At 59.9% G+C, this 20,968-nt stretch overlaps 4 protein-coding genes across 4 annotated transcripts; 3 read left to right on the top strand and 1 right to left on the bottom strand.

The window, feature by feature from the left end:
- Positions 1 to 1,805: 1,805 nt before the first annotated feature.
- On the top strand, positions 1,806 to 3,931 carry THITE_2144096 (uncharacterized protein; the record flags this gene model as incomplete). The annotated part of the gene is made up of 4 exons (XM_003652860.1): positions 1,806 to 2,177; positions 2,208 to 2,267; positions 2,323 to 2,706; positions 2,762 to 3,931. 4 exons carry the CDS (start codon positions 1,806 to 1,808, stop codon positions 3,929 to 3,931), a joined length of 1,986 nt encoding a protein of 661 aa, XP_003652908.1.
- Positions 3,932 to 4,970: 1,039 nt separating this feature from the next.
- Positions 4,971 to 7,422, bottom strand: THITE_2114731 (uncharacterized protein). Its single transcript, XM_003652859.1, has 2 exons — positions 7,167 to 7,422; positions 4,971 to 7,055 (listed from the first exon to the last, which is right to left on the bottom strand). Exons 1-2 carry the CDS (start codon positions 7,199 to 7,201, stop codon positions 5,084 to 5,086), a joined length of 2,007 nt encoding a protein of 668 aa, XP_003652907.1. The 5' UTR covers positions 7,202 to 7,422; the 3' UTR covers positions 4,971 to 5,083.
- A 1,476-nt stretch (positions 7,423 to 8,898) lies between these two features.
- THITE_2170323 (uncharacterized protein) lies at positions 8,899 to 10,620 on the top strand. Its single transcript, XM_003652858.1, has 2 exons — positions 8,899 to 9,576; positions 9,654 to 10,620. Exons 1-2 carry the CDS (start codon positions 9,035 to 9,037, stop codon positions 10,303 to 10,305), a joined length of 1,194 nt encoding a protein of 397 aa, XP_003652906.1. The 5' UTR covers positions 8,899 to 9,034; the 3' UTR covers positions 10,306 to 10,620.
- Positions 10,621 to 10,652: 32 nt separating this feature from the next.
- THITE_2144092 (uncharacterized protein) lies at positions 10,653 to 13,699 on the top strand (the record flags this gene model as incomplete). Its single annotated transcript, XM_003652857.1, has 5 exons — positions 10,653 to 10,688; positions 10,989 to 11,999; positions 12,056 to 12,304; positions 12,362 to 12,542; positions 12,603 to 13,699. The coding sequence occupies 5 exons, from the start codon at positions 10,653 to 10,655 to the stop codon at positions 13,697 to 13,699; spliced, it is 2,574 nt and encodes an 857-aa protein (XP_003652905.1).
- Between the last annotated feature and the right edge of the window lie 7,269 nt (positions 13,700 to 20,968).

Here is a 20,968-nt window from a genome sequence, read left to right as displayed (position 1 = left end):
TTTGCCTTTGGGTGAATCGGGCCTATTCCTTGATCGTTGGGGTACTGCTTGGTGTCGGAGAAGTGGGCTGTTGTTGCTTGGTCTTCCTTGAGGTGCTCGGGAATGACCAAGGTTGTGGTGCTCCGGTGAGAGTAAGCTGAGTGATAGAGCAGCATATCGAATCGAGATCGAAAGTCCGGGGTTGCCCAAGGTCAAGCATGGTCCGGCTATAGCTGCTCCCGGCTGGAGAGGTGCGTGATCGCCCTTGGCGATAGTACGACCTGGCTTCATCACCTTCATGCGTTTACCAAGCATGATAGAACGAGGCAAAAACCTGGTTAAGCGGCGACGAAACGATCCGCTAACAATAGTTACCGTGTCGGACGGGTTGGAACAACGCGCCGGCCGCCAATGGCCAAAGATGGACTCCCTGCCCCGAACGCCAGCCCGGACGACGCTCGGGGAAAGAGGCGGGCAGGGCTCAGGGGATGGCGTCACTGCCAAGAGCGATGCGCCATGACCACCTCGCACACATGGTGTTGGTTGTGCTCCTTTTTTGGTGACCTGAGACAGATTGTGGCACATTGGGAAGTCTGGCCTTGCCGTTTGCATCGTCTCTTCCTTCTTTTGCACATTCATCCCCAACTCATCACATCCTGCATTTTCCAACCGCTGTATTGGTGTTGGACTCGTCGATCCCTGATCCATTGAAGCCTGACGGTCGGAGGAAATGTGCAATGCCTGGCGCTGGAGACGCGCGATCGCAGTTCATCAGGGAAGAGGAGCAAGAATGGTTGAGGAGGCTGCCACCCAGGCAGGAGCAAATCATGACAGGCCCGGAACATGCCGTTACATAACAATCCCCGCCAACCCCACTGGTCCCTGTAACAAAAGACCCCTGCTTCCCGCCGCCCGGTCCTCCTCGCCGTTACCTCAGCCTTACCACACTAACAAGCGGAAGAGCTGGAGATGATAACTACCGCCGCCAGCCAAGGTTCCGGGACCATTTAGAGCAACTATTACCTACCTAAGGGAGATATCCTTTCTCAGACCGAAACATTCATTCCAGGAAAGTGAGCCAGTGACCAATGCTGTGTACGGGCAGCTGACAAGCTGTGAGCCACTTCTTGTTTCATCCGTGAGCCCCCGCATGCGCTCGCTGCTTGATCTTGTTGCAGTTGACGTACCAGGTCAGAGCGGGCATGATCACCATCGCATCGCTTCCCACCCATCGGGTCCTCGAGTCCTCCAGCCAATGAGCTCCTTCGGCTCCGAGATCCGGGTCCCGGCGCCGAGTGCGGATACCCCCACCTCCCCAGGGCCATGTCCAGTGCATGAAGCGAACAGACACATCGCTTATGCTGGCGACGACGCCGTCCGCGGTCACGTTTCCATTCCTAGGTGCAGCCAAGGCATTTGATCGCTCTGTGACATCCATCTCCCAAACAGGGCTTTCACGTCTTGCTTTTGTGGACTCGCGAGGAGGATGCCGCCGCAGTGGGCATCCCCGAACGTGCGTAAAGCCCGTGTCAACGCCCATGTGATTGCCGGGGTTTCCCTCTCCCCAGGCTGTCCGGACTGCAGCGCAGCTGTTCTTTTTAATAATATACATACGACTAAGCCTCACCCTCGCCACTTCCCCTGTCATAATTATTAACTACCGCTCACTCATTGCGGCTTTTGCTTCTGCTACTCGTCTCGTCTGCTGGACAGCGACGACGGACGACACTCGTTGACGATATATTTATCTACATATTGCCATCTCCTCCGTGAGTTGAGGTGCCTCCGCTCGTTATCACTCGAGAGAGCTGGACAGGCAGCCGGTGATGGACCTGTCTCAACCAGACAGAAGTGAAGATGCGAGGCGACGAGATGGAGAGGACCCAGCCATGGCCGTTCCACCGGAGCCCCCGCCGAAGGAGTTGCCTCCGCGATCGCCGCCTTCGCAACTAGATTCTCCGAGGTCCGTCAACAGCCCTTCTCAAGCACCGGTCAGGCCACCGCCTCCGAGGCCGGTGGCGAGACCGCAAGCGACTCCAACGGGGCCGCCCCCGGCGCGGCCACTGCAGTATTTGCCGCAAGCGCCGCTCGCCATGAACCCCCCAACGAGGCCAGGCACTGCTGCAAGCCAGACACCGGGGTCGGTGCCACCCGTAAGGTTTCCGGGCTCAACAAAGCGTCTTTCCTGGACTTCCATTGTCTCACGGTGACCCATCAAATACGGCCAGGGGAAATACGGCCGCGTTGAGCTGGTGCCGCAACCGAGTGATGATCCTGATGACCCTTTGGTGCGTACGGTCTACCCTGGGGTTCTGACAAGCGCCCGCACTGATTGCTCTTCAGAACTGGCCCAGATGGAGAAAAGAGCTCAACTTCTGGTCGCTCTTGATGATGGTTGCTTTGACTGGAGTGGCGAAGACGATATTTCTGACTATTAATACCCGGCTCGCAGAGAGCTACAATGTTTCCTACACCGCGGTTGCTGCTCTGACCGGCGTTCCCTTAATGCTCTCGGCCTTGGCTGGCTTCATTTGCCTGATAGCCTCGAGGGTATGCGGCAAGCGGCCGCTCTACCTAGTCTCCTTGTTATTGGTGTTTATTGGGACCGTCTGGAACACGAACGTCCCCACCTCCTTTAACCAGTGCATGGCGGCGCGAGTCTTTCAAGGGCTCGGTTGGGGAGCTTTCGACACGCTGGTTCTGGGGTCGATCCAGGACACTTACTTTGTGAGCTCGAATCCTCCCCATACACCCAGCTCCATCACACATGCTAACAGCTTAGGAACACGAACGTGGCGTTCGCGTCGCCATATACTCCATAGTCGCGGTGACGACGACCTGGGGACCCCCTTTGATCGGCGGGGTCGTCTCACAGCACCAGGCGGGCGCCAGCTTGCAGTTTACGATCCTCAGCGCCTTCTTCGTGGTCGCCGTTCCCGCCATGGCCCTGGGTGCCCCTGAAACGGCCTATGACCGGGCTTTTGCAATCGCGCCGACCCCTTCTACGGCCGCCAGCCAGTTCAAGACCTTCATCCCTCCCTCTCCGCGCCGCCTCTTCACCCTCGAAAGCTTGACCGACTACATCGTCAAACTGAAGCCCTACGCCTACCGCGGCCCGGCCCACCTCAGAGTCCTCCTCCAAGCGCCTCGCGCGTCCATCACACCGACGACCGGGCTCCTCGTCATCGTGTCCTTTCTGCCGTATTCCTCCCTCTGGGGTATTGCCTCGTCTCTGTCGCTCTTCTTCGACCCGCTGCCCTTCGTCCTCTCGCCGGGAACCATCGGCGCACTCATGGTCTCCCCCTTCCTCCTCGGCACCGCCGCCGTCGCCATCACCGCCTTCCTCCCCCGCTGGCAGCCAACAAAGTTCACCCCCAAAATCCACATGCTCGCCCTGGCCACCGGCTCCGTCCTGGTCTTCATCGGCATCCTGACCTTCGGCCTGCACCTCGACAGCGCCATGACGCCCCCCGCCACCGGCACCGCCAACGACAACAACAACAACGACAACAACATCTCCGTCTTCGCCCTCCAGTACCTCGCCCCGCGCGTCAACCTGCCCGCGATCAGCTTCCTCCTAGGCCTGCTGGCAGCCGGCAGCGCGCTGCTGGGCGCGACCGCGGCCCCGCTCATCGCCGCCAGCGCCGCCTTCACGGGCTCCAGCCTCGCCGTCTCGACCCGCTCCACCGCCGACATGAGCGCCGCCGTCGCCTGCTGGCGCGCCCTGCTCGCCGGCGTCTTTGTCGTCGCCGTGCCCAACGCCGTCTGGTGGTGGGACGGGCTCAGAAGGTTCTGCGTCGGCGTCGGCACCGCCCAGATGCTTGTTGCCGTCGCCGTCGGGGCCGCGTGGTGGGTTTGCGGTGAGGCCGTCAGGCGCTGGGATGGGCGGGTGATGGGGCTGGTCGATCTGGAGGGGCTGAAGGGGACTGGGAGCTTCTTTGAGTTGGATTGAACAGTTTGGGGTGGGATTTTTGTTTGGGTTCGGAGGGCTTGGTTGGCTAGGTCGGCTGTGCGAGGGTCAGTTGGTATCTGTACGCAGGGGTATGTTTGTTGATAAAGAATGAACTTCCTTCGTTGCCCGATAGACGGGCAACAGGCAACCAGGGCAGGGAGGAATCGACAGATTGCGACTCTGCAGTTGTGTCTTTGCCGCAACGCTTCTCCCTCGCCCCGGCCATGCAGCAGTGCGTATACGTGAAAGCCAGACTCACTGCCATCTGGCCCGTCAACCCGGTATATATCCCTTCCATCCCGCCCTAGGAACCCGACTCTCCAGCCCGTTCAGCCTATGTGAGTCCTTCTCCCTGTCACAGATGCCTCTCGGCAAGAACGCGGATAAAATGCCACAGCGGCTAACGACTTCTCCGAGAATTCTGGAAGACCGCTGCTTTTTCTGGTGTGTTGGAGTTGGGACTTCTGCCGGAGCATCAGCCGCGCCGATCAAACGGCGTCAGTGGGCTGTGAGGGCGAAGGCGCCTCGGCTCGACGCCGGGTTCTGAAGGATCAGTGAGTGTTTAGCACACTGCGTAACTAAGCAGGTAGACAGGCTGCACGGAACCGACTGATATAGTGATGCTGGGTTGGTCTACCTGTGTGCGTTCTCGCTATGGGACGGTTGGGGGATGCTGAGATAGCGGATGGTACTGAGGACTGATGACACGGGAGCGTCCGTCTTTGTGGGATCAGCGGAGGGGATGGATGGCTTGGGATGTAGGCACCACTGGGCAGCTGAAGAGTGACGTCTGTGATGCAGACAGCGCACAGTAGCGGTTTGTACAGATACGTTCGGCAAATACTTCGTATTGAATTCCCCGGCATGTGTCATGCTCTTGTCAGACTGTTCAGCTAAGTGTGGCATGCCTACCCAAGGGTCGACCATCACGGGGAGCCAATTCGCGATCCGCCTTCATGGCACTTATCCAGTCAGTGCCCACTCCCACTCCCCGGCGCCTGGTATCACTGCAAACATAAACCTCACAAGATTTTCCCCCAAGTACACCACACAAATAATCCGAGATGTTCAACCTCAGCAGCCATGAACCGGCTCATGGCAGGAATTGGTTGAGGCAGCGATCGGGGCCGTTGGAAGCCTGAGCCAAGCAACTTAGCTCCTCTCAGTGACGGTCCACCGACGCTTGACGCCGCTAAGATCGCGCAGACGGTCTGCGTCGTCGGGCGGCCTGGGGATGCCCCACAGCCCGCCGGCACCGGCACCCAGCTGTTCCGGTTCGGGCTTCGGTGACCGCCCGGTAGAGATGTCGGGTGATGCGCCGTTTTCTGGCCGGGTCATGCCGGCGTTCTCCTTGTTTGTCTCGGAATCTGCTTCGCTCCCGCCGCGGCCGGGTGAAAGAGCAGCTTTTGTGCTGCTGCTCGTGGCACCCCCTAGCGCTAGATCAAAGTTCGGAAACATCGGCTCGTCCTCCTCATCCTCGTCCCGTGGTGAGCTGGGCGACCAGAGCCCGGAGCCAGTTCGCCCGGGGTTCGAGGGCCGTGTGGACGTCGACGAAGTCAGGCTGCCGCCACTTGCCGTGCCGTAGCTCCTGGACATGAGCGAAATTCTCGGGACCGTGTAACCGCTGTCCGGGGCCTGTCTTAAGCTATTCAGGGCGGTGTTTGCCGACGCATTTCGGTTCTCGGAGCTTCTATTCCACGGAAGGCCGTCTATTGTAGAGAATGACGAATGACGGCCTCGTACGCCGTTGAGCGCGGCCGACATAGAAGGAACGCGCGGCGAAGCGGGTGTCGCCCCGGGAGACCGGAGGTGATCGGTATTGGCAAATAGCTTGATGTCGTAGAGTTCGTGGACGGGCCGCAGGCCCGTGGATACCGCAGAGGACGACGAGGCTGAGTCATCCGCTGTTGGCTTACGGACAGCCATCGTCAAAGAAGCCATGCCGACATCCATGAGGACAGGCTGGTGAGTAAGGGCTCCGATCAAGGCATTGCAGCCTGCGCCATGAGACACGAGAATGACGACAGCCTCGGTCTCCACGTCCTCGTCCCCATCAGCGGGTTCGTCTGCGGGCCCCGCTGCAGCGGTTTTGGTGACTGGAGCTGTCGGGTTCTCCGCCGTGGAATACCAGTCCACCAGGCGTTGGAGGCCGGTGCGGAAGCGCTTGTGCATGGCCGACCACTCTTCCGGAAACGTCCCGCCATCCCCCCAGTCCAGCGAGCCCCGCGTCGAGTGCCATTGGTAGTCAACCATGACGCAGGCGTCCCGCGCGTGCGAAACGTATCCCGGCGGAATTGTGTTGTTGTTGCCGACGGCGTAGTGCGGGACGGGGGAAACATAACCTGGCCGCGCCGGCTGGGGTTGAGTGGTCTTGTTCTCCCAACTCCTGGTTCCCGAGCCCGCGGGCAGCGAGTTAGCCAGCCCACCGGCGGACCCCCCACCGCTAGACGGGCTGTCTGCGAGTGGAGAAACGGAGTTTGCGCGGGCGGTCGGGCTCCAAAGCTGTCCCTGGGAGTTGGAGTGGCTGTGCGAGATGAAGTTTGGGTAATGGGTGTAGTCTTCCCGACGCAACAGGTCGGCCTTGGCGCTAGCGAGCATCATGACGGATTCGGGCGGCGGGGTGATGAACTCGAAGTAATCTGGAGACAGCCATTCTCCGAGAAAGGCGTCCAACCGGAGGACGGACCTCCGGATCTGCACAGGAGCGGCAGGCGTGCCAGTACCCTGCGAGTCGGTGAGGACGGTCGGCTTGGGTTGGGAGCCTGGGGCAGCTGTTGGTGGCCGCGGATCGTCGCGGGTCTTTGCGGGACCAAACGGGGTTGAATCCTGGGCGAGGCCGGCGCAGATGGCGATCGAGGTCTGGACGCATCGCAGAAATGGCGAGCTGTGCAGCACGACTTTGTATCTCTTGGTTTTCTTCTTCCCAGCTGCGACAGACGGATCCGCGACGGCCTCGCTCGCGGCCCGCTCGGCGTCCTCGTGGACCCTCTCGCGGATTATGGATGCTATCCGGACGCCCAGGCTCTTTGCTTGCTGCCAGCCACTGTACGTCAGCGGAGGGTCGTAGGGGGTCGGCGACGACATGTGCCACTGCTTGTCCGCGGCGTCGAGGCGGTAGCCGTGCCTGCGAGCACAGTCAGTCAAAACGGTGCCCAAAGCAAGACAACGACAGCACAGACTGTGCTGGTGACGCTGCGGCCGACGTCGAGGGAGTGTGGGCGCCGTCGAGACTTGCCTCACCACGAACAGGTACGCCGGAGGGCGCCCCATGGTTGCACAATTTTTGCCTTGCGGGCAAAGCTGCGAAAGGATACGATGGGAGGTGAAGAGCCGGAGGATATGATGAGAGAGGAAGAACCGACTGGACTTGGCTCTCGATGCCTTCCAAGGTTGATGTCGCACAAAGACAAAGGTGGGGTGACCCAACAGCTTGGATCGCGGGGTACCTCGCTAGGCAGGAAGCTAACGTTACCCGAAACGATGGGGTACTGTAGCTCTTGCGACCGAGATATGGGGTGCGCTCTTTCAGAGTGCTAGAGTGGTCGCTTCTTCGTGCACGTCGGAAGAAGGCGTGAGTGTCCCGCGCCGCCGCCGCAGACCTCAAGTTGTCTGCGTCGGCAACACTGAACACCCAAGCAGTTGTTATGGTGGTGGATGCAGGTGGACCGTGTGTGAATGGCGGGGCGAGACCAACAGCTGCTGCCAGGGAAGAGTTAGCTGCTTGTGGTTGGCCGACTGTGTAACGCGGTAGGCAGTGCGGGGCTTGCTGTCTCAGGCGGTTCGATTCGATATCCAGGGTTGGGTCAGGAACTGCGAAGTCATGCAGCTTTTGTCTCCTTTTTACTGTAGGTAGTTCAGTCGAGGCAGCTGTGTTTCCTCCTTCTCCTATGAAGCGTGTGTTGGGTTTCTTTTGAGCAAAATGTCCTCGCAGACTGCTTTACGGAGCCTGTGACCCTTGGAAAACATCAGGCGGACATCAGTCAACCACTGTGACGCCAAGAAACGCATCCACTGGTAACTCTCCCGCGTCGTTGTCACATGCTAGTTCCTGCCACCCAAGAATTGCACCCTGATGATGGGTGTCAAGTGGAGGTGGTGTGCAGGGGCTGATGGCTAAAGAGGTCCCGCCAAGACTAATTTCGGCCAATTGTCGGCAATGGAGCGTCAGTACCCCGCCAAGACCGCCAAGGGGTTTGCACTATCGCCACGGGTTAGCCACGGGTTAGTTCGCCGGGGGTGCGGGGGGCGGCGCCAGCCCCCCGCTGGTTAGGGTGAGGGTTATGGTTAGGGTGAGGGTCAAGGTTAGGGTGAGGGTTAACTTCGTTTTCTTTTTTTTCGATTTGGTTGAGATTTCGTAAAGTTGTTGCAACGAGTCTTTGCGATTGTTCGTTGTTGATGTTGCTCGAAGTCGTCGAGGCCCCGTCGCGGCCCCGCTCACCCCGTGGCGATTGTAAATACTTGTAAGCGGCAGTCTCCGAAATTAGTCTTGGCGGGACCTCTTTAGCCATAACCGTGCAGGGATCGCCTGCCTCAGCGCCGCCCCGCTTCACCAAGGACCTGGATATATTGTAACACAATACAGAGTACGGTTGTGCAAACAGAATACCTGAACTCAATTCACCGGCACCATTTGTCTAATTCTGGGAAGAACGAGGGAAGAACCCGAACCAAGCGGAAGTTGGATGCCAACCTAGCGTACCAGAGCACATAGCCAGTTACGGTCCTGAGTGTCCGGAGGCACTTTCGCTGGTATGATGCGCCCAAGTTCTGCATTTTTACCGCAATTTCCGTCGTTCCTTTGTATTGCCTGTGTCATGGTTTAGAGTGGTACCTTAGTGTATTACAGCGTACACTACGGAATACAACAGTAAGTTCCAGGTTGTTAGTGTAGCCTCAGGGTTTAGTTACCTTATGTAAGATGTGTCGCATCTGCGGGAGCGTTCCAACAAAGGACTCCTGAAAGATGACAAACAACAGACAATTCGCAGACGTCCGGCCGCCCAACAGCTGACAGCGCTGATGGCCGTCGATACAAGGAAGTAACCACGACGATACCGCGACGCCGCAGCCGCCAGGTTTACGTTGCACACTGCGGCAGCAAAGATGAAGCTCTCGGGCGTCTTCGGGCTCCCAGCGCTGCTCGGTGCTGCGCTTGTCGCATCCGCGTCCCTTGCCGGCGCCGAGCACACCAGCAATTGGGCGGTGCTGGTGTGCACCTCGCGCTTTTGGTTCAACTACCGGCACCTGGCAAACGTGCTCTCCATCTATCGCACCGTCAAGCGCCTCGGCATCCCCGACTCGCAGATCATCCTGATGCTGCCCGACGACATGGCCTGCAATCCACGCAACGCCTTCCCCGGCACCGTCTACTCCAACGCCGACCGGGCTGTCGACCTCTACGGCGACAATATCGAGGTCGACTACAGGGGGTACGAGGTGACGGTGGAGAACTTCATCCGGCTGCTGACCGATCGCGTCGGGGACGAGATGCCGCGCAGCAAGAGGCTGCTGACGGACGACCGCAGCAACATCTTGGTCTACATGACGGGGCACGGCGGAAACGAGTTCCTGAAGTTCCAGGATGCCGAGGAGATTGGCGCGTTCGATCTGGCCGACGCCTTTGAGCAGATGTGGGAGAAAAAGAGGTAGGCTGAGGGCTGTCTAGGGCGCCACAGCCACGCGCCTCCGACTTGAGGCTGGCAGGCTGACCAACGCCGTGCAGATACAACGAGATCCTCTTCATGATCGACACGTGCCAGGCCAACACCATGTACAGCAAGCTGTACTCGCCCAACATTATCGCCACGGGCTCCTCCGAGCTCGACCAGTCGTCGTACTCGCACCACGCCGACAACGACATCGGCGTCGCCGTGATCGACCGGTACACGTACTACAACCTCGAGTTCCTCGAGACCGAAGTGCGCGACACGAGCAGCAAAAAGACGCTCGGCGACCTGTTCGACAGCTACACGTTCGAGAAGATCCACTCGCACGCGGGCGTGCGCTACGACCTGTTCCGGGGGGGCGCCGAGGCCGCGCGCAAGCGGCTGGTCACGGATTTCTTTGGCAACGTACAGAACGTCGAGGTGGACGGGGCCAAGAACATCACGGCCCTGGAGGAGGAGCTCCTCTCGCTCAGCAGGACCATCGCGGCGCTGCACCGGAAAGCGGACGAACAGGAGGCCGCTTCACAGAAGAACGCGACCGAAAAGGCCGAGGAGAACAGGGTGGTGGTGGTGCAGAAGAAGGCGCAGCTTGCGAAGCCGCTGACGGACGAGAACTGGTGGGCCAAGAAGGCCCTGGGACTTGCTGCCGTGGCGGGGTGCACGCTATTATGGGGGCTAAGTTCGTATCTAGAAGGGCCCGGGAGGTGAAAGCGAGCTGGTAGTTGACCGGTTCTCGTTTCTCACTCCCATGTCGACTGCGTGTAATGTGGCCAGTATACCGATGGCTCAACCTCTGCCCACGTCGTATCCCATACCCCGTTGTTCTAGCGCTGGAAGGGTTAGGGTTCACTGTGCCGTTCCACATCAAATGCTCAACAGCTGCAATTGCAGTGTGGAGCTGCTTTCTCTTCAAACACAGCAATCTCTCTTGCCTTCGACACGCTCTCACACAAACAGCCGAGCATTCCTCACATTTCTGTCACGAAGATGCGCAGCCTCCAATATCATAGACTTGACACCACGCCATTATTTGTTCCCTCCAGAGGCTTTTCGCCATGAGCACGGCAACCTTAAAGCCGAACAAGCCGAGGGTGGGTGTTGTCGTTCCATTTTTATCGGTTGCTGTTTTCGCCCCGCCATCGTCCCTGATGAGCCTCAGCAAGCCCCCTACTCCCGCCCATCTCCACAAACAGGCAATCAACTCTGATTTTTGCATTTCCGGAACTTCCAGTTGGAAACATCTCATCGTTCTTGTACAGCTGCTTCCCTGTCTTGCCCAAATTTGGGCTGGAACCCTAGCCACAAGGGCTGTACTCGGTGTTGTTGATGACCACGGCCACGGCAGCAAAGTGCCCCCTTTTCATACTACCAGCTAACCGAGGACTCCCCAGTTTCTCCCCCTCCGAGAGCTCACCCTCAATTCACGGCCGCTGACCAAGCGTGCCATCCAATTCTCATGCGATGGCGATTTGGCTGTCGCCGCTGATGACTCGGTCCATGTCTTTGTCCCCGAGTTCCCGGACCTGTCAAAGCGCCGAGAAAAGCTGAGAGCTCGCACGAATGGCCCCCAAGGGAGCTGGGCATCTGGTGATGCATCTTCCTCCGACGAGGACGACGACGGAGAGGCGGGGTCCAGGAGGCACAACCATCAGATTCTCCGTGGACAGTACTCCGAGGGCAGCAAGCACATGCCGGTGTCGTTTCCGCCTCTAGACCCCCGTGTCAACAGAGAGCTGTTCCTCGCCCAAGAGATTCCGTTTCCCTACGAGAGCGCCGTCAATGCGGACGCCCAGAGCGTCGACAGCAATGACGAGTCTGCCGACTCCGACGCCTACGACTCGGCGGACGAGGAGGGCGAGGGCCCCGGCCTGGGATTCAATCGTCCTCACGGCGCTGGGTACGGGCCCATTACCGGCGTGGGAAGCAGCATGAACCACGTCGTCTCCATTGGCTGGTCTCCGTCCGGTCTGGGCGTCAACCACCGGCCCGTTTTGGCCATCCTGACTGCCTCTGGCACACTGGGCATGTTTGGAGATGGCGACAAGCCCGCGAACATCCTGCCGCGCGCCAACGAGGGCATGCTGCAGCGTCGCGAGCTCAACTCGTGGATCGTCCTTTGGGGCGTCGGCGAGCGCTTGATCGTGCCCGGGCAGCAGACCGAGATCAGCGAGTACATCCGCGCGTTTGCATGGTGTCACGCGATCGCGCCGGGCCAAGCCCTGCTTGCAACCATCAACGACGTCCAGGAGGTGGCCATCATCAGCGTGCAGTGTGTCTCGGTTCCGGACGAGGGTAAGCGGAAGGCGGACACGTCGCTCCGGGCAGAACCGGGGCAGAATACGGTCTGGCTGGTGCGTGAGATCGCACGCTTCAAGGCTGAAGGACCCCACGAGGCCGTTAAGGTGAGTTGACCAACAGGGAACTGGTTCGACTCTCGTACTAACAGGGAACTAAATAGTCTACGGACACGGATTGGGTCCCCTGCGGCACTTCGTTCGGTCTCAGATGGGGTCCCTGGCTGCAAGATGGTGACGCACGCAGTTGCGCTCTCTCCTTCATTGACCGCAATTATGTTGGCTTCCGCAGAGTCACGATCAAGGAACCTTGGGTGAGAGGCGAACTCCCGAATCTCGAAGTGGGCAGCGGAGACATGCACGGAGTGTGCGTGCACTTGTCCGCCGATGCATTCGTCGAGTTTGAGAATTGTGTATGCCAAGCCTGCACCGTTCCCCGAATCCGCAAGCTGTTGCTGACGCCCTCAAAGATCTGGACCGACGGCACTGTCAGCTCCTGTCGAGGCTTGATCGCCACGGGGTTCGATCTTAAACAGTTCGACGTCGTGCTCTCCGGCGGGCCTGGATATCAGGTGAGAGCCCACAGCGCTTGGGACTGCGGGACAATGTATCGCGAGGACGCCGATCAGGGCTCCCAAAATCCTATAGTTGGTATGTCTTCATCTTCCTATGTGCGCGACTGTTTTCCCTTCAACGGACTAACGGTCTCAGATCTTGTCATTCACCCTCCTGATCCTACCACTCCAACCCCTACCCCTCTCTATACCCTGGTCCGGATGTCTGCCACGGCCACGACGAAGGATTGGTACCAAACAAACGTTCCTCCTCCGAGCGATACCACGGCGGATCCACGGCCGCAGTGGGTGCGCACCATGGCGCAGAAAATCGACGTCCAGATTCCGCTCGACATGCATCTGACTCGCCGCTACGGCGACGTTGACTCGGACGTTTCGGCCTCGGAGTCAGAGGGTGAAGAGGACGACGACCTGGATATGGACGGCGACCTCGATTCGCTCGCAGACGAGGAGAACGCCAACGGCGACGACGGAACATCAAGACTTGAGATTCCCGAGATCCACCCGCACCGCTTCCGCATACACGGTCTGGCCCTCTCCCCAGGGGGCGGCGTCTCGGCTGTCCTCGCCAGCAGCCACAGCACGCAACAGCCGGAGCGCGGCGGCTGGCACACGGTACGGTCGACCGTGCTCTTCGGATACAAACCGCGGCACCCGCGGCAGCCGCAGCGACAGACACGCCCCGCCGCGCAGTCCGACGACCACTTGCTCCCACTCCACCCACAGTTCGCGAGCACGGACTCGGACACAAGCAACCACTTGACGGGCTCCACCACCACCACCACCACCACCACCACCACCATGCCCCCGCATTACGCACAACTCACGACCGAAGCCAAGCTCTTCGAGTACCTCTACGGCGGCGGGCCCGAGGTGCCCGGCGTGCACTTCCCGGCCGCCGGCGGCGACAACGACGACGCGGCGGCGGCCGCGCTGCGCAGCCTGTTCGCGCCGGCGCTGGCCCGGCAGGCGTGCGAGCTGTGCGGCGCGCCCATGGACGTGCGGCGCGGCGCGCTGTGCGGCTGCGCCAACGGCCACTTTTTCGGCACGTGCGCGACGTCCGGCCTGGCGGTGCAGACGCCCGGCGCGACGCGCAGCTGCGGCGCCTGCGGCCTCCGCACGATCCGCGCCGAGGTGCTGATGGCCAAGATGCCGGCTGAGAGGAGGGACGAGGTGAGGAGGCTTGTGGGCGAGGGGCTGTGCGGTGCGTGCGGGGGGAAGTTTTTGAGTTGAGCGGGAAAGGAGGGAGTCGGGGGGGAAGGGGGGGAGGGTGTGAGGACAGGGAACGAATTGATGGAACTTCGGGTTTCTGGAAGGGGCTTTGCGATGCCATGGCAGTTGTATTCTATGGAACTGTCTCGAAGCCAACAAGCCAATGTCTATGATAACATGAGAAGAGCAGCGAAGTGGGGCCATGCAGGATGCAGAGGCATGTGTATTGAGAGAGGTGCTCCTCTCAAGCTGGGTGGGAGGAGCGCCGAGGTCTATATACATGTGTGGGCAGAGCTGACATGTGCCCCCTGAGCGCAGGGAGCCTGGCAGATAGAGTCACGTGTGCACTAGCACGCGACACACCCCCCAGACAGACTCTCAGGAGGCTGTCTGTGGAACACGCATGCTGGGCACTGACTCTGGAGCTCGCACTGCCAGGCGCATTGAACTGTGGCCTCCGGTATTGATCCCACCATTGCGCGCAGCCGCCGCCATTGTGCAAGTTGTCCGCGCGCCATTGTGTACGCGTTGTGGCGCGTGCGTTGGCGAATTGCGTGCTGCGCTGAATGCGGTCAGACCCAGGGGCGCCAAAGTTGACATTCAGGGGCGCTGTCGTTGGCATTGTTGCGAGCGCCATTGATCGCATTGTGCGCAGTTCCCAATTGCGCAGCGCGTTCCATCCCCATCCTCCATTCAGGCGCGTATCTTGAATCGTGCCGCCTCGATTGTGGGTGCAGGTTGCGCAATTGAGCATTGCGATCATTCGCATGTGTGCCATTGTGGCCTTTGTTGCCCAACGTCTTGAATGCACGCCCACCATTGCTACCCATTGTTGCATTCGCGCCATGCAGACAATACCGCAGTGCCGCAGGCCGGTCGATGGCTGCACTCCTGGAAGTATTTAATCATGGTGAGTGCGCCTCAAACCATCTCCCGAACTCTTCCTCTGCAGACCGCGAGCAACAGCAGCAGCATCAGCAACAACAACAACATCAACAACAACAACCATGCCGTCCTCTGCTCGCCTCGCCGCTCTCGAGAAGGCCCGCGCCGCCAAGGCGGCCAAGAACAAGCCTCCCCCGCTCCCGGCCACCCCCACCAAGGCTGGCGCTGGCGCCAGCAAGAAGTGAGCACACCACAATCTGCCCGACTGGCGCGGCGCGTACATCCGCGTCTCTGACACTTGCAGCAGGACCCCCGCCACGCCGAAGACCCCCTCCAAGCGTGCGGCGCCCCCCTCCTCCTCCTCCTCCTCTTCGGAGGATGAGGAGGAGGAGGGCGCCCTGAGAGAGCAGCCCTGCCTGGGTTGCCTGAAGTCCGCCATGCGCGGCAAGAGCTCTGGGGAGTGCCGGGAGGCCCCCGGCAAAGCGGCCCGGTGCGCGCGCTGTGCGCGCGGCAAGAAGTGTCGCTCCATGTAAGTCTGTCAGCACAGTTGCAAGGCGCACGGTACTGATGAATCAGCCCCGCGAGTGTGCTCCCCGCCGCCAAGCACTTCCTGGCCCTGATGCAGGGGCGCCAGGAGCCCAAGGCCAATCTCGTGAGTACAAATGAAAAGACAAAGGAAAAGAGCTAGTCTGACTGTGTGTGGTAGGACCAGAAGACGCTGCGCGCCACCCTGCGCGCCCTCCTCGCCATGGAGTGCGAGGACGCCGACGCCGAGGATGACGACGACGATGACGACGAGCGCGCGCCCGCGCCCGCCAAGGGCAAGGGCAAGGGCAAGGCAAAGGCGGCCGCGCCCACCAAGAAGTCCAAGAAGGCCAAGAAGGCCAAGAAGGAGGAGAGCGAGGAGGAGGACGAGGATGAGGACGAGAGCGAGGAGGAGGCTGCTCCGGGCTTTGACCCGGAGGCGCTGGCGCGTGGTGTGGCGGCGGCGGTGCTGGCCGCCATGACTCCCAAGAAGAAGAAGGGTGGCAAGTAGTTCCGCGTTGTTGTTTGTTGTTTCGCGGGTGCGGGCACCCCCCAGTCTGTTTTGCGCCGGCGTGCGCTCCTGTGTTTAGTTTGTTTTTTACTCAAGCCTTGCGTTCCTGTCCCCCTGATCGTCTCCCTGCACCATATGACGCACATCCTGCAGGTTGAGGAGCTCCCTGAAGTGCTCGAACTTCTGGCGAGTCAACACCTTCGTAAGCCCATCTGCAGGCATCTCAGCAGTTGGCAAGTACGCGACCTCGAAAGATCCCTTCGCGTGTTCCTGACGCAGCCACATGTTGTGGATGTCAACATGACGCAGGCGAGTGCTGATGCGTTCGTTCTCTCCCACCACGAGCCGGATGGTCTGCGTGTTGTCACAGAACACAGTCCAAGGCACACCCAGCTCAAGTTGCAGGTCGCTGAGGAAACGCTTGAACGCCATTGTCTCCCGCGCTGCGGTGGACAGAGCGAGGAGCTCCGCCTCCGTAGACGAGGTGGTGACTGTATCTTGGCGCGCAGCCTTCCAATGAACGAGCCCACCGAACAGAGAGATGAGATAGCCTTGTGACGACCTGCGCGTATCAGGATCATCCGCATGCGACGCGTCCCCTGCGATGAGCAAGATTTGCGTGGGAGCAGCATCCTGCGGCACACCCCCGAACTGAATAGCGAGGAAGCGCGTGCCAAACAGGTAGGAGATTGCATGCTTTGCAGCATCAATGTGTGTCCCCGAGGGGTTCGTCAGGAAGTGCGAGAGCAACGATGCCGGGAACGCGACCTCCGCGCGCAGTACGACCGCGGCGTAGAGTAGCGATCCAACAAGCTCCTGGAACAGCCTGATCTGCGCTCGAGTGGCAGTGCCAGTGAACTTGCGGAGTTCCATTACAGGGAGAGGGATGCTTGGAAAGGTGATTTGATCCGCGAGACCGAAGCGCTTCGCAATCTTCTCGATGTACTGGTCAAGGCAGAGCCAGATCTTGCGTTGCGCGCGGTCGCGGATCACCCTGATGCCCAGGAACCAAGCCACGTCCCCCTTTTCGTGCACTTCGTACTTCGCTTTCAGAGCGTCGATGATCCTCTGAGCTGTCTCCGCGTGGTCTCTGTGGTAGAAGACTAGGTAGTCGTCCACGTAGAACAGCACGAGCACGCGCCGTTGGCGATCGAAGAACAAGCATGGCTCCTCAGGCGAAGCTGTGAGGCCGAGCTTCCGAAGTGTGCCGGAGAACTCTCGGTACCAGAGCAACGGAGACTCTCGCAAGCCGTACAGAGCTCTCTGCAGTTCCACAAGAAATCCAGGCTCTTCGAACCCCTCAGGCATCTCGCAAACAACACCCTCAGGCAGGTCCGCATTCAAGAACGCCTGCGCTACGTCGAACTGCTTGACCTCAAGATCAAACTGCGCGGCGATAGCCATCATTGTGCGGAACGAGCGCGCTGCGAGTGTGGCTGCATAAGTGCTTTGCAGAGTAGTGAGCTCCTGAAGGTCGCCTCGAACGCAGATGCGAGACTTGCACTTCTCGAGGTTGCCATTCTGATCGAACTTGTAGACGAAAACCCACTTCAGAGGGAGTGGTCTTCCTTTGAAGGTCTCGCGCCGAATCTTGCGCCATGTCTTCCTGTTGACGAGATTGCGAATCTCTTCCTCAGCCGCTTTGATGAACTCGGGCCCTTGAGGGTGGTTGGCGAGATCCCTCCAGCGCTTAGGAAGCTTGGCGAGGTCGTCAAAATGCACCCGGGGCCTGCTTGGCGTTGCCCCAGGACGCGCGTCACGATGTTGGCGGACTGCCGCCGCGAAAACCGCATGCAATGTGCGGTGCTGGATGCTGTCGCCCTCCTGCAGAGCGATTACAGGGTCATCCAAAAATGTGTGGCTGAACGAATGCCACGCGTGCTGATCTGGTACGTCGATGCTCTCCTCATGGTACATGGGGGCTGCGAAGCACACCAGACCGCCGCTTCCGCCTGCACCGCCGCCGGGAGACTGTCTACGGATCCGTCTTGAGTAACGAGTTGGTGGTCCGTATACCTTGCGCACGTACTTGCGCTTCTCCCTCGCTGGCGTGGCTGCGGGTGTTCCAGAATCAGGCTGAGAACCATGGTTTGAGGCGTCTTCCCAGTCGTCTGGAGCCTCTGGCTGATCGCCAGGGCGGTCGACCTCCTCTTCACTGCTAGGAGTATCGACTGCGGCAGCACTTGCCGTCGTGCTGCCCTGGCTGGCACTCCTAGTTGTGCCGCCAGCGACGCTGCTACTGGCGTCTCCGATAACTGCATCAGGGGCCTCCGATGATGCAGTTCCCACCGGTCTGCTGTCACTGCTAGCACCGTGATCAGCAGGGGGGCCGCTCCCTCCAAAACCGTCCGGGCGTTCCTGGCGCGGCTCCGGTGTTGGTTCTGGAGTGTAAAGACCACCAGTGGGCTCCTCACCCGAACTCTGGCCGCGATGCTCGAGTACTTCCGCACCCCCCAGACAGGATGGAGAGTGGGGAGGAGCCTGCCCTTCCGGTTCCCGTTCAGTCACACCCCCCAGATGTCCTGGAGAGCCGGGAACCGTCACTGGGTCTTCATGGGCATCTGTAACTCCGAACGGCACTGCCTCGGCGTCCCGAGGCTCTATGGGGAGTTCGATGAGCTCAACAACCTTTCTGGCGACTGCCACCGATTGAGCATCAAGCTGCTCCTCTCCCTCCCGGTAGAACGTGCGTTCGTCAAAGGTCACGTTGCGCGTTGTGATGACCTTCCTGAGTTTCGGTACCCAGATGCGGTAAATGTTGGACGCCCTGTATCCAACAAGATACCCGATGTGCGCTCTGGGCTTGACCTTCCCAGCACGCCTCTCAATCCCCTTTTCGCGTTCCTTCGTCAGCGGGTACGCTCGGCAGCCGTACGCATAAACGCCGCCCCAGTTAGGGCGCAGGTCGGCAGTCAGGGAATGCACGAGACCGGGCTGATACCAGCGAAACCAGTGTCTGAACCAAGAGTCGAGCACCTCGTTCGGTGAGCGGTAGTTGCGAGCGCGACTTGGGCTTATGCCGTGCAAGTACGCAGCTGCAACCGTCGACTCTGGCCACAGGTTCTGAGGAAGTCCGGCGCCCGTGAGCATTGCAAGGCTCTTTGTGATAAGTTCTTTGCCTGCGCGTTCTGAACCGCCGTTGGGCTCCTTGGTATCCGAAGGCGTAACCTCCAAGTCGATGCCCTGCTCCTGCGCCCAGAGCTCGTACGCTGTGTATCCCTTGATGCCAATGACACTGGTGTCGCCATCCTGCCTGATCTTGCAGATGGGCAGCCCGAATTGGCGTTTCACCCAGCGTTCGAAGCGGACGAGCTCATCGTACACACTGTCGTGCGTCTTGCGTATGAGTGGAGTCGCGAAAAGCTTCCCACTGTACTCGTCCTTGATGACCAGCAGCCAGTTCGAGCCGTCAAGTGCCCTCGGAAAGTCGAACAGGTCCCAAGAGACCCTCCAAAATGGGCGTGGTGACGGCTTCGATGGTGGGCGGCGCGAAATAACCTGTTCCGCGTATGCCTGCGCGCATACCTCGCATTCCAGTCTGCGAGGCCCGCGAATCCGCACACCTCTGGCGTTCAAGACGAGATGTTCCAGCGCCTCTGAACTCAGATGACCAGATCTGATGTGCCAGAGAGCAGCTGGGTCTTCTCTCTCTGGGAGCGGGTCCTTGGAGGGCCTGCTCCTCCCAAAGTTCTTCACAACTGCAGCGCTCAAAGTCACAAGTCCGGCAAAGCTTCTGGGGAGCACCCGAAGGGCATCAGAGTAGGAGGAAAGAGCATTGTATTGCAAGAAGGTCAGGTTGAACTTCTCGACCAGCTGCCTGAGTACAATACTCTTCTCCAAAGTTCCCCAACGCAGCGTGCAATCCAGACCGCAGTACCAAGCGCCCTGCGCTCGAAGGCGTCTCTCAGAGACAATGTTGACGTGAAAGCCCTCGACGACAGCAACGTTGTCTATGACAAGGTCCTCAGTGTTCGGGCCGCGCGCGCCGTTCAAAACGTTCTTGATGATCCATTTGCCGCGGCCAGAGATTGGGAAGGATGTGGTGCCTGCCTCAACAGTCTCACCGCTCGTCTTGACGAACGTGCCAGGGACAAGGAGAGCCCTGTCATTGACGAGATTGACCGCTCCACAGTTGTCAAACAGAATGCACTTGCTGAGCGGGTGTGGGCCAAACTCGAGAGATGCGAACACGCCACGCGCTCCTTCGAGCTCGCTTGCGATCGCTGGGTCGATGACAGCGTGCACCTGGAGCGCTCCCGGAAATGAAGGACCCGCGCCACTATTGGAACTAGTGGTCTTGGCGTTTGACGATGCGTTCTGGATCTTCCAACCGAGCTTCTGGAGCTCCACTCGAAGGTCGTTCCAGCGCTCCTTGGCGAATCGTTGGCGCACTGCATTCACCGCGTCGTTTGGGAGCGTCACGCCGTTCAGGGATTCCCCTGTCAGAGCGTACCGAAGTTGCCGACATTCCGAGGGAAACCACCAGTGGCGAAAAGTCTTCGGCTTGCACGGGCAGTCGCGGTTCTTCTTGCGCTTCTGACTGCCCTTCTGACCGTTCTGCGCTCCTGGAAGCACGGGGTAGGCTCCAGGCTTCGGGTGGACCACCGCTTCAGCCTGGAGGATCGCCTCGAGTGAGAGAGCCAAGTCGAGAAGGGTTGGTCCTTTGCCGCCGAGCTTCTCAGTCACACTGATATCCTTCAGCATGCGAGTCGCCCACTCTGGATCCAAGCGTCTCTGCACAGTCTTGAGGAATGTGGTGACGGCTGTTGCGTCGGTGACTGCGGCGATGTTGGCCGCCCTTGCGCGGTGGAGGACCGACATGTACTCGAGAATCCAGGTCCTGGGTTCGACGCCGCTCTGGCTGCCTCTGGCAAGGACAGTTGCGTACTCCTCGGCAAGCGCAGTGAAAGTAGCGCTGTTGGAGGGTGCGATAATCTTGCGCAGCGTCTGTATAAACCCGCGTGTGCCGGTGACGTTCTCGGCCTCCATGATGTCGTGTGCGGTGTGTGCGTAGCGGTCGCTGACAGACACGTTGATCATCTCGCGGAGCTTGTTGACGGCACGGAACGCCGCAGTGTCGATGGCGGACTTCGAGAACGCCTCGCACAGCTTGAGGAATTCACGGCGGATCTCCTCCTCAGTAGGATTGGTTGACTGAGGTTCCTCGCCACGGGTGGTGGGATCGGCTGCCTTCCAGGCTTGCAGTGCAGTGTGCCACGCCTGAAGATGGCGGTCCTGGACCGCCTGACGTGCCGCACCCTGGGTGGGCTGCACAGGAAGGCCGAGCATCTCAGCCTCGGTGGCGAGCTCGGTGTCTGGGTCGATGATGTGCCAGACACGCAGGTTGTTGGCCTCTTGGCGAACAGCAG

This window comes from Thermothielavioides terrestris, chromosome 2 (assembly GCF_000226115.1).
Source record: "Thermothielavioides terrestris NRRL 8126 chromosome 2, complete sequence".
Lineage (NCBI taxonomy): Eukaryota > Fungi > Ascomycota > Sordariomycetes > Sordariales > Chaetomiaceae > Thermothielavioides > Thermothielavioides terrestris.
This window is presented reverse-complemented; position numbering and strand designations above follow the sequence as displayed.

Coding starts and splice junctions, on each gene's coding strand:
- THITE_2114731 (XM_003652859.1), bottom strand. CDS start 7,201: ATGGGGCGCCCTCCGGCGTACCTGTTCGTGGTGAG. Junction 7,056..7,166: donor GCGTACCTGTTCGTGGTGAG/GCAAGTCTCGAC, acceptor CTGTGCTCGCAG/GCACGGCTACCGCCTCGACG.
- THITE_2170323 (XM_003652858.1), top strand. CDS start 9,035: ATGAAGCTCTCGGGCGTCTTCGGGCTCCCAGCGCTGCTCGGTGCTGCG. Junction 9,577..9,653: donor CAGATGTGGGAGAAAAAGAG/GTAGGCTGAGGG, acceptor AACGCCGTGCAG/ATACAACGAGATCCTCTTCA.